General features: G+C 38.7%; 2 protein-coding genes, 1 long non-coding RNA gene and 2 other non-coding genes across 7 annotated transcripts; all 5 read left to right on the forward strand.

Annotated features, from left to right (window-relative positions):
* Positions 1-855: 855 nt before the first annotated feature.
* Positions 856-8,404, forward strand: LOC137966217 (probable cyclic nucleotide-gated ion channel 5). Of its 2 annotated transcripts, none has more exons than XM_068812773.1 (8): positions 856-1,102; positions 1,975-2,183; positions 2,570-3,152; positions 4,339-4,551; positions 6,130-6,428; positions 6,931-7,042; positions 7,132-7,368; positions 7,448-8,404. In XM_068812773.1, the coding sequence occupies exons 2-8, from the start codon at positions 2,122-2,124 to the stop codon at positions 8,213-8,215; spliced, it is 2,274 nt and encodes a 757-aa protein (XP_068668874.1). In that variant the 5' UTR covers positions 856-1,102; positions 1,975-2,121; the 3' UTR covers positions 8,216-8,404. The 2 variants fall into 2 exon arrangements, with proteins under 2 accessions (XP_068668874.1, XP_068668875.1); XM_068812774.1 differs by having other exon boundaries at positions 856-1,099.
* A 2,466-nt stretch (positions 8,405-10,870) lies between these two features.
* LOC137966219 (nucleobase-ascorbate transporter 1-like) lies at positions 10,871-16,089 on the forward strand. 2 transcript variants are annotated; one of them, XM_068812775.1, is made up of 14 exons: positions 10,871-11,020; positions 13,228-13,325; positions 13,421-13,597; positions 13,703-13,803; positions 13,890-13,965; positions 14,045-14,104; positions 14,192-14,385; positions 14,481-14,577; positions 14,649-14,735; positions 14,873-14,931; positions 15,034-15,125; positions 15,206-15,283; positions 15,377-15,537; positions 15,670-16,089. In XM_068812775.1, the coding sequence occupies exons 1-14, from the start codon at positions 10,945-10,947 to the stop codon at positions 15,880-15,882; spliced, it is 1,569 nt and encodes a 522-aa protein (XP_068668876.1). In that variant the 5' UTR covers positions 10,871-10,944; the 3' UTR covers positions 15,883-16,089. The 2 variants fall into 2 exon arrangements, with proteins under 2 accessions (XP_068668876.1, XP_068668877.1); XM_068812776.1 differs by having other exon boundaries at positions 14,198-14,385.
* An 804-nt stretch (positions 16,090-16,893) lies between these two features.
* Positions 16,894-17,815, forward strand: LOC137966538 (uncharacterized). The gene is made up of 2 exons (XR_011116211.1): positions 16,894-17,254; positions 17,368-17,815. It is a non-coding gene; the product is annotated as an uncharacterized lncRNA (long non-coding RNA).
* On the forward strand, positions 17,121-17,324 carry LOC137966761 (small nucleolar RNA Z112). The gene has a single exon (XR_011116253.1). It is a non-coding gene; the product is annotated as a small nucleolar RNA Z112 (small nucleolar RNA).
* LOC137966773 (small nucleolar RNA snoR2/U65) lies at positions 17,392-17,543 on the forward strand. Its single transcript, XR_011116264.1, has one exon. It is a non-coding gene; the product is annotated as a small nucleolar RNA snoR2/U65 (small nucleolar RNA).
* Positions 17,816-17,915: the final 100 nt, after the last annotated feature.

The following is a 17,915-nucleotide window of genomic DNA, read 5'->3' on the forward strand; positions in this document are numbered from 1 at the left end:
TGAAATGAAAAAGGGTAAGTTGTTAAAAGATCATTATTATACTAAATTTCAGCAGAAAATGTGAAGCTCGAGCATCCAATATGATCAATCAGATATCCGGCGTTTATCTTCATCTGCTCCGATCTGGTTGTCTTGCCGACGACTGGTTGTCCATGGCCATTTATAGTAACCCCGAATCGCATGAAGCAACAAGGAATTTCGGCTCCGCCCGCCGTAGTCATCGATCCCCAAGTCGAAACTCCGCTCCGGACGTTGGCCAAGAAGTAGACGATCTGTCACACATGCGATGCAGGAGGGTGGTGCAGCTGCAGCCGGCAACGAGCAAGGCACAGTCAGCCGAAGTTGACTCCAGCTCGGGCGGATCATTAACCATCTTCTCTACAAAACATATTAGAATCCTTCACTACTGTAGTTGCCCTCCTGCATCCTCGTCTTTGACCCGTGGTAGGCGGAGGCCCTCTTAACTTGCCTCTCAGCGGTGGTTGGTAAGGCGGAGGCCCTTTTAAAACGAAATCACTCCAAACTTTCTCTTCAATCCCATTCTGCTGTTCGTCACACAGATGGATATATTATGAGATATCAATTGATACGTATAAAATTAAATTATATAATAGATAATATACGTATTCCACCTAATGGAACACTATAGATGATTATGGTAGTGACGTTGTCTGAGCGTCTGACGTACTTCTCACAATATGAAATTCCAAGATATCGTTGCGTACGAGTTTCTCCTCTTCTTTTGCTTCTTACTGGTTTACATTCCAGTTTTTTAGGGGTGGCATTATTTGTTGCTAAAGTATACGGAATAAATGACTCCAATCAGTAGATAAGGGCAGTCTTCTAACACGTTCTTGTCCGTTTTATATGCTGGCTTTCTAGATCGAGCACTACTCCCCCAATACTACCCCTCTCCCACCTCGCCTCTCCTTTCTTCCCAAATCTTCCACCCCTTCCTCGATCGACAGCTGACTATTTTCTCTCTCCCGTTACGATCTCACAAAAAATATCTTCTCTGTTGGTGATCTATGCGTCATTCTCTTATTTTCTGGCGATCTTCTTCTATTCTTGAGCTCTTTCCCTTACCGCCCGACCGTTCGTGGTATTAATTTTCTTTTTTATCCGTTTATCACTATTTATTTCAGAAACCCTATTCTAACTGCTAAAGAAATGAAATCCCTCGTCTATTTCTCGAGCGCTATCCCTTAATGACCGGAGATTATAGGACTTTGATTTATTTTTTTATCTTCGTTTTTCTAATAAAATTCCACTCTCTCGTATTTATGCATGGTTTCAGCACGTCTGCTTCCATCTCACTAGCCCCTTCTCCTGCCAGAAGGCCATTAGAAGTATTTGCTTTAAATTAGTTATTTTTTTCTATGTTCTGAAATTTTTTTGTTTTTATTTTTCATTTTTTTATGTTTACCTATTTGCCTATCCGCAATCGTGTTTTCTGCTTTGTTTTAAGTTCCGATGAAGTTTATATTGACTTCGAAGCTACACTGTGATAACCGGTTTACCATATATATGGTTTGAAAAAGAAAAGTTTAAATTTCTTATACGTCCTGTAAAAGCCATTGGGTTACTCAGATTTCAGTTTTCTTAACTGAAAACAGAACTGATGCTTAACTTAGAATTTTTCACCTTAAATTAGAAGCTTGTGTCTGCCCTTGTTGTCTGAATGTTGTATTGGACATATATATTGACATTAAAGTTTTATCTACTGATACAAATGATTGTGCTAATTTTTTATTTGGATAATAAATTTTGGTTGATTTAAAAAAAAAATGGTGGATGTCAACTTGTTTATGGAGTACCACCACATGCTAAGGCCCTTAATTGTTCTGAAAATAATCTGCGACCCTTTATGTGCAAGTTTTGCTGACTGCCGCCAATCAACTGAGAGACTTGCTATTGATGTTTCGTTATATTTCTGTTTGTTTGAGACTTAGCATTCTTTTTTACGTCTTCCAGGCATTGTTGATGCAGAAGGGTTTATATATCTCATATCCGACACATCACTACTTCGACTTTGAGCTGGAATTTCAGTCTACTATGTGGATCATTTTTTAACTGTTTTATGACTTGTTATCTCGGCTGTAGCTTACTGGGTTGTACAAAATGTTCGATTGTGGTGGATACAAATCACAGTATGTGGGGGGCCACAATGAGAAATTCGTGAGGTATGTTGATTCTTTTATTACTTGATTTAAGTTTATACACGGGAAATTGATAGGGTTATCCATGTGTTCATGGTTGAATAATCATTGCTGGAGATATTTGTGCAATTGATTTTTCACTGCATGCAAGAGTGCATTTTTTAGCAGCCTTTTGGCCAAGAAAAATCTCCATCTATCATTACTGTTTGATTTATGGCATTGAGTTGCTAGCTGTTGACGTTTAGATCTTTGGATGATGGTTCATTGGCTGTGTTTGCACACTAAATCCCATCTTACCTAGAATTTTTGTTCGTTCTCTTTATTTCTTTCTGGTTTCTTTGCAAAAGCTGCTTCTTTGATAGAAATCATCATTGTTAATGCTGAGACGTTTTTTTTACTCTTTTTACCAGGTTGGATGATTTGGATTCCAGATCATCCTTTTCACCTGATGTGGCTGGTATGAATAGATGCGGATTCGGTATAGAGGGATTGAGCCGTGGACCCAAATCCTCCAAACCTTCTAAGTCCTTTAAAAGAGGGATGAGAAAGGGCTCAGAACGGCTCAAGTTAATTGGTCGATCATTTCGGTTTGGGGTTTCTAGACCGGTTTTTGCGGAAGATCTTAAGGTTTCTGAAAAGAAAATATTCAATCCTCAAGATATATTCCTTCAAATATGGAATAGACTTTTTGTAATATCTTGTATCCTTGCTGTATCAGTAGACCCTTTGTTTTTTTACCTTCCTATAGTTGATAATGATTCAAAATGCCTTGGGATAGATTCGAAGTTAGCAGTCACATCTACAACTCTCCGGACAGTAATCGATGCTTTTTATGTAATTCACATGTGTCTCCAATTCCGTACTGCTTATATTGCTCCATCATCCCGAGTTTTTGGTAGAGGTGAACTTGTCATAGACCCTGCACAGATAGCAAAGCGGTACCTGAGAAGATTCTTCATTGTAGATTTCCTAGCTGTTCTTCCTCTTCCACAGGTTCTAAAAATCTTGCTATCTTTATTCAATTAGCAATTTAAGAACTAATTTTCTTACTTTATCCACTTACAAATGAAAAATTCCTTTCTTACTTGATCATGATCATGAAATAGATGTTATTTACTTCAAAAAATCCAAGAAGAAAGTTATTTAGGAAGTCATAAAGGCTCATTAAGCTTGAAGGTTATACTAATGCACAACATGCGGCCTCAGGCCTTTTATCTCTTTTGCTATTGACATGTCCATTTACTTCTTGCACTTTTATCAATTTGTACTTGAAAGTCTCTTTCTTTTATTGATGCTGTTTGTTTGACTTTCGGTCATGTCTGAATAATTTATTTCTGGTGAAATCTTGATAATGAAAGTTGTTTGAGCCCCTTGAGTTTTGGTTGCAGAAACTTATATTCTAATTTCTTTACATTTTGTCTCTCTTTGTTTCTGTGGCATGTCAGTTATCTCCATTCCATCTCTGTTATGATTGATTAATTAGCCAAAAGCATTGTGTGGAAAACTGTATACTGCACTGATGACGGACATGGGACCTAGATGATGAGATGTAGCATTCATTTTTTATTTTTGTTTTATTTTTGAAAATTATCTTGCTTTTTTTTTTGAAATGCAAAATTATATTTGCTAAGAGCTGTCAATAACCATTTTATTTTTTATTGTGTTTTAAGTCAATTGGGATTGATGATTTTCAGGTGCTAAATTGCTACGCTGTTCTAACTTCCATTATTATACTGTGGGAACCTTGGAATGTTAGCTTATCTGCCATGTTATTTCCCATCACAATGATGGGGGAATAAAGTAGTGATTGTAGGTCTTCTTCTATTGGAATTGCATCTCATTATTAAGAAGATTATATTTTGGCAGAAAATTTTATAGAATTGGTGGTTCTTTGTTTGTTAGACTATTGAAGGTCGATACTTTGTGACACAGGCCCAACCGTTTCTCTTTTTTATTTTTAAAGATTTTTTTTAATCTCGTGCCTTTCTTTTAATGGAGCAATGGTTCAATCCATTTGTATGTTTGTGAAATCCATGACATTTTTTCTTATTTTGGGAAGTGCTTTTTACATATGGTGACAGCTTTTCAGGTTCCTGTTACTGAATTTTACTCTTTCAATCGTTTATGGATGTCATTGAGCAGCATGTTGAATTCTCTCTAATTTTCCTACCCTGTACAGATAGTTGTCTGGAGGTTCCTTCAAAGATCAGAAGCTTCAGATATATTGGCTACAAAGAATGCTCTTCTGTTCATTATCTTGCTGCAGTATGTTCCCAGATTTTTGCGGATTATTCCCTTAATGTCAGAGCTCAAACGGACTGCTGGTGTCTTTGCTGTAACTGCTTGGGCCGGTGCAGCATACTATCTACTTTGGTACATGCTTGCCAGTCATGTAAGTTCGACTTTGGTAGTTGATATGCATCCGAGCCCCAATGGTGCCAGCAAACCATTTCCTCGATTTTTTTCTTCTTCTTTTGAAATGTGAAGGCTCTTTTTAGCTTGAGAGAAAGAAAAAAATCTTGAAAAAGTTACATTGGCCTACAGAGGAAGAGATGAGCAATTAACACCCTCTTTAGCTAATGAATCAGCAATGGAATTTACTTGCCTTGATGTGTTCTGCCTCCAAACAACATAAGGCCTACAAATGTCCAGAATTTTGTTAAGATATATCTGTATCTCAAGGGACGCTTTGAACTTCCTTTCATCCAGCTGATCACCATGGAAGATTTTCTCAGAGTTTTCAATTATAGCAAATATCTTTTTGTTTCCGTTTCATGACTGTGACATTTGCTTTTGTTCATTCACAATTTCCACATAAATGCTCTAATTCTATTCTGAATTCTGTGTTTTCTCTATCAGCAATGGCAACTGTTGAGCTCTTCTTTAATCTATCTCAACTGATTAAGTTTTTCTATTTAAGTTGTTTCTATTATTTAAACTTATTTTGCTGTAAAAATAAGCATGTCATTGTGTTGGGTGATGGTAGTATGGGACAACAAGTGCTCTGGACATGGGGAACGGGTGAAATATGCATGAGGAAAACATGTGATCAGAAAGTTGATGGTGGCCCTTTGCTAGATAGTATATCAGTTTGCAGCTTGAGCCTGACTATGTGCATCCAGCAGTAGATGTTTCCTTTGAATAGTTTTCTTGTGTTTTTGCTTGCAGTTTATTTGTTCAGTCGTTAGAAAAACATTGTATCATTGAAGATCTTTCCGTTCTACTTCCCTATTTATTTTCAAATGGTCTTTCCATTTTACATTCAATACAGCAAATAGCTACTCTACGGACCATCTATGTTATTTTGTGGGCTTTGGGAATCTGAGTTGGCAGCACCTTTCTGGGAGAAAAAGATTGCTTTGGTACAGAGCATGTTGTTCAAGCCACATGTGCAGAATTTCTTTTCGCTTCTTTATGTGACATCAGAAGTCTAGACATAAGTTATTAAACAAGGTCGTTTAAGTAGTAGTTCAATCCTAAGTTGTCCCGGAAACACAATACTTGTAATTGTAAGCTATAGATAAGAAGAGGAGATATGGACAGGTTGAGGACAGACCTTGAATGCTTGTCTAGCACAACTAGTCTCGATTTAGGGGCAAGCTGTAGTGGTTGAGAATGTCCAAATATGTTTCATGTGGAATGAGAACTTTTACAATCATGTATATGAGGACATCTGCATGTCTGGTTGTAGGAAGGTCACAGCAAAAAGACTGGTAAGAGACTTAATCCACCAAAAATAAAGAAGAAAGAGATAATTGTCCCATGATGCTTATAGTCAGTCTACTTCTTTATATGGGGCTTTTATATCACTTTTGAAGGCTTTTTTCCTTTTTGGAGCATTAATGAATATTGACATGAACATGATCAATTTAGCTAAATAGTTCTCTGAAAGTTTTCTATGAAAATACTACTGCATGAGTTTCTCTTGATTTTTTTTTTTTTTTTGAAAATGACCAAACTTTTACTGCAGATAGTTGGTGCTTTCTGGTATTTGTTGGGTGTACAGCGTGTCGACACATGCTGGAATGATGTTTGCAGAGTCGCTGTGAATTGTAACGCAAATTATTTGTACTGTGGTGATGAGCATTTGAAAGGTTATGATGACTGGAAGAAAACCAGTGCAGTTCTAAATGTCAGCTGCTCTGCTGAAGAAGATGCACCATTTAAGTTTGGGATATTTGCTCAGGCCTTGACATCTAAAATTGCTGAACCTGGGAATTTTTTGTCTAAATATTCTTACTGCCTGTGGTGGGGACTTCAAAATTTGAGGTAAACCTACTTTATCCTTATTGATGGTTAACAAAACCTTTATTTTGTTGATTTTTTTGCTCAGTGATGTATCCAACTGGTAAAATCAGACAACTAGGATAATCAATTTCAGCTTATTAGTTAATGATTATCCAAGATGAGGATCCTTGAACTAGATGGTCCCAGGTTACATGCAAATGTTCCTTATGTACATTTGCTTTCAGTTTTTCATTAGTGAAAGGTCTTCTGCAGAGGATGACACTATGATTCTCTTGGTAGTTTATTGGCTGATTGAGTGGCTCTCTGCTGGTGTTCAGAGTATTCAACATCTTATCAGATGAAACATTTAATCTGTTGTATGGAGGATTTTATATTGAAGTGCACATCTTCAGCTCTAAGAGCTTATTCTCTGTATATTTATTTGTTCAATACCGATTGGCTTTTTGTCGGAACTGTTTTCCCCAAAGTTGAATTCTAATGCTGTTCCAATACTTCTTGACACTTGGTTTCAATCTGTCTGCAGTACACTTGGCCAGGGGCTCTCAACTAGCATTTACCCAGGAGAGGTTATATTTTCGATAGCACTTGCTATTCTTGGTCTTATTCTCTTTGCTCTGCTTATTGGCAACATGCAGGTAAGAAGCAACCCTAGACTTTTAAATTGATCTTTCTATTTACTTTTTTGTTTAAAAAAATTGTTGAACATGTTTATTATTTGCCACAGACATACCTTTCATCATTAACAATACGACTTGAAGAGATGAGAGTGAAAAGACGTGATTCTGAGCAGTGGATGCATCACCGGTTGCTCCCACAGGATCTCAGGGAACGCGTCCGGAGGTATGACCAATACAAGTGGTTGGAGACTCGAGGAGTGGATGAAGAAAGCTTGGTTCAGAGCTTACCAAAGGATCTAAGAAGGGATATTAAGCGACACTTTTGTTTGGCTTTGGTGAGAAGGGTAAGTGCATCAGTCTCTGCTGGTTCTTTTTTCTACTGCTAATTGACCCGTTATCTTAAAGACTTTTGGGTCTTAACAGGTGCCTCTATTTGATACGATGGATGAGCGTCTGCTCGATGCTATTTGTGAACGATTAAAGCCCAGTTTATTTACTGAACATACATACATCGTTAGGGAAGGAGATCCGGTTGATGAGATGCTCTTTATTATACGTGGTCGTCTTGAGAGTGTAACAACAGATGGTGGTAGGACTGGTTTCTTTAATCGCGGGTTACTAAAAGAAGGGGACTTTTGTGGTGAAGAACTTCTAACATGGGCGCTGGATCCAAAATCTGGATCTAGTCTTCCTTCTTCTACTAGGACAGTAAGAGCTTTAACTGAGGTGGAAGCTTTCGCACTAACCGCAGAAGAGTTAAAATTTGTGGCAAGCCAGTTTAGACGTCTTCATAGCAGGGCGGTTCAACACACCTTTAGATTTTACTCACAGCAATGGAGAACTTGGGCTGCTTGCTTTATTCAAGCTGCATGGCAAAGATACTTGAAGAGAAAATATGCTGAGATGCGGCGGAGAGAAGAAGGGGAAGGGGAAGGGGAAGGGGAAGCGGAAGCGGAAGCGGAAGGGAAAGGGAAAGAAGAGGAAGAGGAAGAAGAAGAAGAAGAAGAAATAATGGGAGATGGATATGAGTTGGGTGGTGGTTCCTCTAGTTTAGGAGCCACCATATTTGCTTCTCGGTTTGCTGCGAATGCTCTCAGGGGCATTAACAAGAGTGGTAGTAGTAAGAGTAGTCGAGAGCTAAAGCTACAGAAACCTCCGGAGCCTGATTTTACTGCCGAAGATGAACATTGATGTACTGGTAAAATTGATTTACTGCATCCAACGACTTTGGATCTTTATTGCGAGGGTGGGCACGCGGGCGATACAGTGTGTATAATCTAGTTCTTCGTCTCTTATTCTTAAAGTGCCCAAAACCATACATAACACAACACGTATTGTATCAATATTCTTATTTTAAAATAAAATTTTTAGACGGAGACAGCCGGTACAGTCTAATATGCAAATGGTATTGGCTCAAAGTAATAGATTTTTAAGGGTCCCAATCTAACCGTGCGTGATACCAAAATTCCACCCCCACACCTAGTTTCATTGTTGAGTCAGAATTTCTCATGCATACATGTAGAAAAGAAAGAAAATTTTTATATTGCAAGGTTCTTTGATACAATTAAGTGCATTTGATCATCTTATGTGTTTTACTTGTTGGCTGCTATGATCACCAACATTGTATCTTGAAATCCCACCCTTCGACAAGGAAAAGGCGTCATGCATGTTTGCTGCACATATGGTACGGTTCCTTTATGGATGGATGAGGAAAGCTCCTCTTTGACAATAATAAAGGTCGGCAGTCGCTCGCATGGATGACTGGAGCTCTTCTGCAAAGAACTGTAACAGCGAGCAGCACTTCTCTAAATTACCCATTTTCATGGAGCCTCCTTTTTCTGCTTCGCTCCTGACCCTTAATATAGTTCTTTTCTCTCTTTCCTCATGCTGAATCCTTACTGAAAATGTAAGACTTAACGACTCAACCCGAATCCTTCTGAATGGTCGCCGACGCCGGCTCCGATGCTTCTCACCGTCGGCCGTCGTGTGCAGTGAGTGCTCAGTGGCACTGATCAACCTTCTGGCCGAGCGTCGCCGCTGGTCTGCGCGATCTGATATGAATTTCTAACATCACGAATTCATAAAATAAATATAAACGGAATAATACCTCCGTACGATCAGATTACGTAAGAAAAATGTCTTTGTTGTATTTGTTTGGCGTTTCCTATCTCGAACACTCTCGGCTAAAGCCTTTATGGTTTTACCAAGGGAGTTGCAACTGCGAGTTGTAACTATAGGGTTAGGGACCGCGATTATGAGAAACGATTTATCATGATAAAACGGTTAATAGAAAATGAATCTGATTCTCTCTCTTCCCGCTATTAAAAAGAGTACTTTAGTTCATCCTCCCTGCTTATTGAACTGTTTGAGGAATCATAAAGTACACTTGCGCCAATGGCTGCGTCGGCATTTGAGAGTCACCACATAGCAAAGCTCACCTTCTTCAAGATAACAGAATTTTCCGTCAACAAACTCCTCGGAGGTATACCAGAAGAGTTCCAGTGTTTGGCTCTTTTGCAGATTCTCACTTTGACTTACAGTTGTCTTTCGTGGGAAAGTTCATCCCACCAATCCAACTTACTATTCGGAGCTGAAAGCGTTCGACGTTAATCACAATCACATTTCTGGAAATATTCCTACCTAGTTTGCTTCTCCGTTTAAGCGTGTCTCACCCAGATGTGGGAAATGATAAACTCTTTGTCAGTATTGTAGCTTCACTAAGGACCCTTGCATCTCTTAAACGTCTTCATCTTTCCAACAACAGCTTGCAGTTTATGAGGGTGCCAATAGTTGTCTGGTACAGTGACGGTGTAGCACAAAAGCTCTCTTCATCAACTATTTTGTTGATGTGGATAACGCAATTTCCAAAACATTTCAGATTTAGGAAACCGAAATATTACGGATTTCGAAATGCTCACCCTCTAGCCATGAACAGTGAAGACTGAAAAGAAGAGCCGATAAGGACTAGGGAATCGCGTTAGCTTATTCGTTGCCAGATATGTATAGCACTAATTTGTACTTTGTACTGCAGATGTGAAATTAAAATAATGAATAAAAAAGGGAGACGGAGAAGAGAAGCAGCAGAAGCAGCAGAAGCAGAAGAGAGAGGAGAGATTCTTTTCTCACGACCAAGCAACGCCATAGTCTGGGCTCCGGAAGAGTGACGACTCGGATTTTAGGGGAATGTCGTGATCGTGGGACTGGGGAACGTAGGTGGGAGCCGAAAGTAAAGCGCACAACACAGGCATGAGACTTGTTTCTTTATAATAGTTTTATTTTTCTGTGTACCAATATGACCTCGTCTTCTTCTGATATTTTCCTTCCGACATCTAATTAATGGCCCCTCCTCAGAAGTTCAATCATGTTAATGCATTCAGGAATCAGAACGACCTCCGCAGTGCTCACTCCCTCAGTTCTTAATGCTATAAACAGTAGTGCTACAGAAGATTGGTCTTTCTGAGCCAACTGGGACCATTATTATCGGCATCGTCTGTTTCTCTTGTACGCAAAACCCGACCACCAACCAGTATTTTGAATTTCAACGGTAGCCAGCTTTTAATGGGTTTCCAGTTTAAGACGCAGTAATCCATGGCGCCTTGTTCAGTCAGCTTCACAAAGGTAGAGGGAGTTTTGTGGACTAATTTCTTGCTGTACTAGTACGTTTAAGAGGAACTGAGCCTGTCAGAACCAGGAGTGGGGGCGAGACAGGCGGTATTTTGCAAGTATCAGAGGCAATCAAGGGTATTTGGGTAAAACTTCCTTTCGATTCAAAAAAGGCTCTTTGGCTGCTAAGAGGTGGGGGGCTTCACTGAGGAGCTTCTCTTCCTTTGCATATTGTTGCTTCTTTTTCTCCCCGCTTTTGCTGCTTTGTTCTCTTCTCCTTCGCTGGCATCTCTCTTCAGTCTCCTCGAGCCTTCCTAATGACGGATATAACTCATCCTCCCATGGAGCAGCTACAGGACCTCGAGTACTGCATAGATTCCAACCCTCCATGGGGTAATCAGTAATCTCTCTTTCTTCTTCGCTTCCATTTGTTCATTTTTTTTCTCCAGTTCGCCTTTATGTGACTCTAATGTTTTGGCTCATTCAAGGAAGAAATGCATCTAAAGATTTCTCATTATAGATTTTAAATGCCTCGGAGAGGTAGAGACTGCTGTGTTTAGAGCGCCATGGTTGTGTTTTTGTGTCGAACAGAGAAGCTAACATAGGCAGAGCCTGAAAGTTCGACTTTTGGGTTTACTTTAATCGGTTCCATCTATTTTTCACTAATATGTTCATTCCAGAGCCTTGGACTCACCCTTTGGTGTCTTTATTCTATTCGGCCATTTGGAGATTAGTTTGCGTACTTGTTTTCGTTCAACTAGGGACAGAGTGGTTTAATACAAAACAAAGGAATGATAAATAAATGAAATGACGAAGTAAAGAATATGACAAGGAACGAATGGAATACAATGGCACGGACTTCGGAAAACTGTTATGATAGTGTTATGATTGATGGATCATACCAACTTACAGGGGCGCTCCAGGACCTACATTTCTTGATTATTCCTTCAAAATTTAATTGCTCCTACTACAAACTTCTTCATCAACTTATTACCTTAAAAACAATTTGAGCATAGGAATATTTAGTTTCCATTAACTGGTTCATATTGTTCTGCTTATACTGTACTAATTAATGTGATTATCATTTTGACGGGCAATGGAGCCCACATTGATGGAGAACTTACTCCAGAGGAGATGGAAATTTCACACAAATGTTTCCGAGAAAACAAGAAGTCCTCGGTTCTGAGCATACAGACCTTGAATGTCAATGAAAGCTCCAGCCTTTGTGTGGCTTTCTCTGCTTTTATACTAAATACCTCTCATTACTTCTTTCAATACTTCCCCGGATGCTTTTGTTTATCTTTTTAGTGGTCCCCACTTGCTCTGACTTGATTTATTTGTTTTTTAACTTCCACAATTTCCACAAAATCTTCTGGCAAGGAGCTAAGAGGCCTGTACTATCCAAATAATGGCTCTGATCATAATTATTTGCCATAATTTGGCTCTTTATCACTTGAATAGGACCTTTTTTCTTTTTTATGTGGAGGGAGGGGTGGACCATTCTTCAATCTGCTGTGAATTTTTTTCTTTTCTTTTATTTTGAACATCTAATGAAGTTAGACAGAGGGGAATAAATTATTGAAAATATTTCTTTCTTGGTGTATTTTGACTTGAAATTGACTAAGATGAATGGAAAATCTGATCCTGCATAGCAGTTAATGATTTGGTTGCTATGACTGTCACACTTCCTGGTGAATTCTTCGTTAGACTCTCTAGCTAACCATAGAATTTCTGTACAAGAGTTAAATGTAGGAATCTCCCTTTCCTCTTTTTTTTTTCTTCTTCTTGCTTTAAAAGAATTCTTTATTACTGCAAAAGAGTAAGTAAAAAAAACATTTCAGAGAAATTTGTGTTGTTATTGATAGACTGCTATTTATTCATCATCTCTTCAATTTTTCTCTCTTCTTCAACTCAGGTTGTATCACTTTAATTTTTCAATCAGAGATTTCTCAGCACCTTCTCTTCAATATCATTTGATGTTTATACATATGGGGCTATTTTCTCTCCTGATTCCAGATGCAGCCCCATGACTCCCTTAAATGTAAAGTGAGAATCTTCTTCTTAACTGTTAGGGTATACTTAGATTCAAGCTGTCCTTAGTCTGTTTCATTCCAAGTTTTCAGATTCTAGAAGCATACTAGCTTAGATTATCTGGGAGGAAATTCAACTGAAGTTATAACCTTGGGAGGAGGACAACAGCTCCGATTTGTTTCAAGCCAACCTCTTGGAAGATGTTGAGGGACCTATATGGACTAATGGGTAACTGGGAGCTTTTTTTTGAAAGGCAAATAAAATTATCGATTAATTAGCAGCAATGGCTCAGCAAAATTCTCTCCTCTTTCTTCAGAATAAAATTTTCTATTCTTCCAAAGGATTGTGTGTGTGTGTGTATAGATGGAGACTATCAGGCATTTGGAAATTCCTAAGCCACGGAATATCCAATACAAGATTTTCCTGTTGATACGATACCTAAAATGTGTTAGTTTTCTCATGTGGTTGTTGTTCTTGTGTTTACTAATGGGTTCTATTTTTTTCTATTTTTTTCATAATTACTTGCATGTTCTCTAAATACAACTCTTGTTTCTATGACTTTGCTGCAGCTGAAACTATCTTGTTGGCATTTCAAAACTACATCTTGATGCTGGGAACAAGTGTTATGATTCCGTCATCGTTGGTTCCATTGATGGGTGGAAATGATGTAAGTTTTATAATGTTTATTTTTTGCATACTTCCCATCTTTAATCAATTATCCTTTCTCTGATCTTCTTTTCTTATTGGTACTACATGTTGCAGGGTGACAAGATACGAGTCATACAAACCCTGTTATTTGTTTCTGGCATCAACACACTTTTGCAGGCATTGTTTGGAACTCGATTACCAACAGTAGTCGGCGGCTCTTTTGCTTATGTTATACCCATTATTTATATCACAGGTGATTCATCCTTGCAGCGAATTTCTGATCCACACGAAGTAAGTCTGTTAAAAAAGTCTTCATTGACATTTCGATTAATGGATTGTCCTGTACGCATATGGTGGATGGCATGTTTAATTCATTGAAATTGATCTGATCTGCAGAGATTTATACAAACAATGAGAGCAATTCAAGGGGCACTAATAGTAGCATCAAGTATACAGATCATCCTTGGTTACAGCCAGCTGTGGGGAATATTTTCGAGGTACTAAAGGATTAAGTCACAAAAGTGTTATAATGTACCCCTATCTGGAATTGGATCTGTAAGTTTTTGCTTTGGTGTCATAATAGGTTTTTCAGCCCTCTTGGTATGGCACCTGTAATTGGATTGGTTGGTTTGGGGTTATTCGAGCGTGGCTTTCCTGCGGTAATTTACTTTGAATATTTGAAGTTTTATTAGGTACTAGTCTGGTACATAGAAGCTTATATAATTCTATATTGTTTAGGTGGGAAATTGTGTGGAAATTGGAATACCAATGCTTCTGTTGGTTGTTGGACTGTCTCAAGTGTGTACACTTTTCTATTCTCAAAATGCTAATTTCTGGCTTGAATCTCATTTTCTCTGTTACTGGAATGAGACTGACAATGTTTAGATGCAGTTTTTGAAGCACATACGACCCTTCAGAGATATCCCCATCTTTGAACGCTTTCCTGTACTCATTTCTGTCACTTTCATCTGGGCATATTCCCATGTTCTAACAGCAGCAGGTGCCTACAGGCATACTCCCCTAAGAACGCAACTGAACTGTCGAACAGATAGAGCCAATCTCATATCCTCTGCCCCTTGGTAAGTTACAAAATTCTTTGCATGTGACTCCTGTATTTCACTAATATGGGACTATCTCTAGTGACCTTATAATCTGTCGGGATGGATAATTTTAGGTTCAAGTTCCCCTATCCTCTTCAATGGGGTGCACCAACATTTAATGCTGGGCATATAATTGCTATGATGGCAGCAGTCCTGGTGTCCTTGATAGAGGTATCCGTCTGGTTCTTACTTTTTTCTGTTTCTAAAACAGAACATCTTACTTTTGGTTTGTGGGACTGCAGTCAACTGGTGCGTATAAGGCTGCATCTAGGCTGGCAATCGCCACCCCTCCTCCTGCATATGTTTTGAGTCGAGGCATTGGCTGGCAGGTAAATGATTTGATCAAACATTATTGTTCTCTTTAAGAGATCTGTGGTGCAATGAAATTAGAGTTCAAATTTGAGTTGTGAGTTCTGTCATTATTTTTGCTCATATTTTAATTAACATTTTTTTTCATCTGTTGTAGGGCATAGGGATACTGCTTGATGGTCTTTTTGGGACAGGAACTGGCTCCACTGTATCTGTGTAAGTTGTTGGTTCCTAATGACCATCAGCCATCAGAGCTCTTGTCTGTTAGCCAATCTTTATACTATGTGAATTATAAGGAATCTTGCTTTTGAATTTCAGGGAGAATGTGGGGCTTCTTGGATTAACTCGAGTTGGCAGCTGCAGAGTTGTTCAGATATCTGCAGGCTTCATGATTTTCTTTTCCATCTTAGGTTTCACTAAACCAACAATTAAAAAGAGTTCCATTAAATCTTACCTGGTGTCCAACATCCTTTAACACTAGTTCTTGCAGGGAAGTTTGGAGCTCTATTTGCATCAATCCCCTTCCCCATTTTTGCCGCTCTATACTGTGTTCTTTTTGGCCTTGTGGGTATGTAATAGTTCTTTTTAGGTTGAATGACTGCCATTTGTTTTGCGTCCTTGGCTTTTCTTGACTTCTTTTTTTGTTGGATGTTATCTGCAGCATCTGTGGGGCTTTCCTTCCTCCAATTTACAAACATGAATTCCATGAGAAACCTTTTCATTACAGGCCTTTCACTCTTTCTTGGAATCTCTGTTCCACAGTTTTTTAATGAATTTCAGTCTTCTTCACATCATGGGCCAGTTCACACTCATGCAGGATGGGTCAGTGAACTCATGCTTAATGTGTTGTGGCAAATTGGCTCTTGTTATCAGTTGTTATCTTTGTTCTTAGAATTGAATGTTGATAAAGATCTTAATTTTGTTTTTTGTGGTTGAACTTTGGTGGTTTTGCAGTTTAACGGGTTCTTGAATACAATATTCTCATCCTCTGCAACAGTAGGATTGATCGTGGCAGTGTTGCTCGATAACACGTTGGAAGTTGAGAAGTCTAAGAAGGACAGGGGTATGCCTTGGTGGGTGAAGTTTAGAACATTCAGAGGGGACAACAGAAATGAGGAATTCTATACCCTTCCATTCAATCTCAACAGATTCTTCCCCCCTACCTAGTTGTTACGGCAATTCTTTTTGCTTCCATTTTTTTTAAAAGAATGGCAGAGCATCTTAACCCATTGAAGGGCAGAGCTGCTCTACTTTCTTTTTTAGCAATGTAATCATCTGCAAGCCGGTAAGCTAAGTTAGGTGAATCCTGACATCATGCCCTTGGGATTGAGAAATTTTCGGTCAGAAGGGAATGTTAATTATTTCTCTTTTTTTGCATGGTCTTCTGACTCATCCCTTTGCTTCGAGTTTTTTGGTTTGAGTTCAGGGCATAATATTTGGTTAACAATTGTTTTACATGGACCTCCCTAAACATTAATATGAATAGTTTTATAGGGGCAGTTGGAGCATTTATGAGCTGTAATTAGACCACCTTCTTCACTGCTTCATATTTCAAGTGGGAGGACAAGCTTGAAATCAGGAAAATAAAATTTATTGCAAAACTTGAAGGTGCTGTTTTGATTTTGTTTCAACTTCTGCTTACTAGAACAAAGATTTCTTACACCCCAGAGTAACTTGATGGAAAATCATGGTTAGAATTTGGGAACAAGAGATGGATTAAAGGGAATCAATACATATCTTTATTCTAATAAAATCTGTTTCATAAAGAGCATATATACATATACATAGAACAACAACTAATTGTATTTGCATTATTAAAAGTAACAAATTTGGTATGGTAGCCCTTATGACTTTCCTATCAAAGGAGGCACTTCAATTGCCAAGAGAAAGGAGGGGCTTCCACTCTCTTCTTACTATCGAAAGGGTCAAGGTGGGAGGGATGATAGACTTAGGGTTTAGGGTTTAAGGTTGGTGCATCAATTTTTATTGTAGAGAGAGAAAAAAATAAACAAATACTAAGAAAGATCAAAGTGTCACTAAGGTTTTTGTCCCATTCACACGTCTAGTACTACATTTTTAGAGCTATTGTACTTTTATATAAATAAATCCCTTTTCAGGGTCTTTTTAGCAATAAACTACTTCTAGGCGCGTCATTGTAAATTGCGCTTCCAAAAACAGAACTGCTAGGGTTTAAAGCCGTCAAAGGTTGGAAGGCCGGAAGGCCGTGGCCGTCTCTATTTAAAGCGCCCTTCCTCCACCTCTCTTTCCACTCCTCTTCCTAGCAATATTAGGGTTTTTTGGCGCAGTAATTCCGTGGCTTTTGTATCTCTCTAGTTTGAAGGTTTTTTGGTTTGGTCCTTACGGGGATTTACTTTTATGTAGATGTTTTGTTCGTAAGAGAATGCAACCCTATGAGGAAGAAATCCCTTGATAGGAAGTGCCGTCTGACACTAGAAAAGCAGCAGCCGGCAGCTTCAGTCTGGGCAGGATCTTCTCGCTTCTTTCGAATTGATCAGTGGATTGATTGATTGGGGCGAAGGTGAGATCTCCTGCTTCTTTCTGGTGCTCCTCTGTCTGTTTGCGTGATTATAAACGGGTCTCTGAGGGTGTTCACATCTTGTTGTTTCATTTTTATTATTTGAGTCAAAACAGGTTTTGCCTTTTATTGTTTTACGATGCTCGATGCCACGTCGCTGTTAGCTGAAAATATGTGCAATGAGCAGCGATGCTATGATCGAGCACAGAGCAAACTTCTTTTCGCATCTGATAGGAACCTGTGGATTCTCAACCTTCGTGTTTTCACGGGGCCGTTTAGAGCGATTACAGTTCCCTATTATTAAGCATTTTTTCGAAGTTATGAAGCCTATGATGGATTTCTAAATTGGAATTACCGGCTGAGGGCTATAAAACCCATTTGATGTCAATAACGCTGAATAGTATCTGAGGCTTCAGTTTTTGTAACGTCCGGTATGATGCAGGAGCTTTCTGATGTGATTTCTCCTATTCGATCCAACTTTATTTGTTGGATGACTTCGTTAGTCGATCGGAATTGTTCCCCTGAATTTGAAGTTTGTGAAGGGAGAAATTGCATTACACTGGATTTCACAGAGAAATCGTATGTATTTTATCAAATATGCTGTGGGTGTTGCGGCCAGTCGTTCTGAACCAATCGCTTCTTCAATTGTTTTTCCCCTCAGAAT

Source organism: Aristolochia californica, unplaced genomic scaffold, assembly GCF_029961685.1.
Source record: "Aristolochia californica isolate CCGP_79_NKW_82.1479 unplaced genomic scaffold, dmAriCali1.0.hap1 SCAF_5, whole genome shotgun sequence".
Lineage (NCBI taxonomy): Eukaryota > Viridiplantae > Streptophyta > Magnoliopsida > Piperales > Aristolochiaceae > Aristolochia > Aristolochia californica.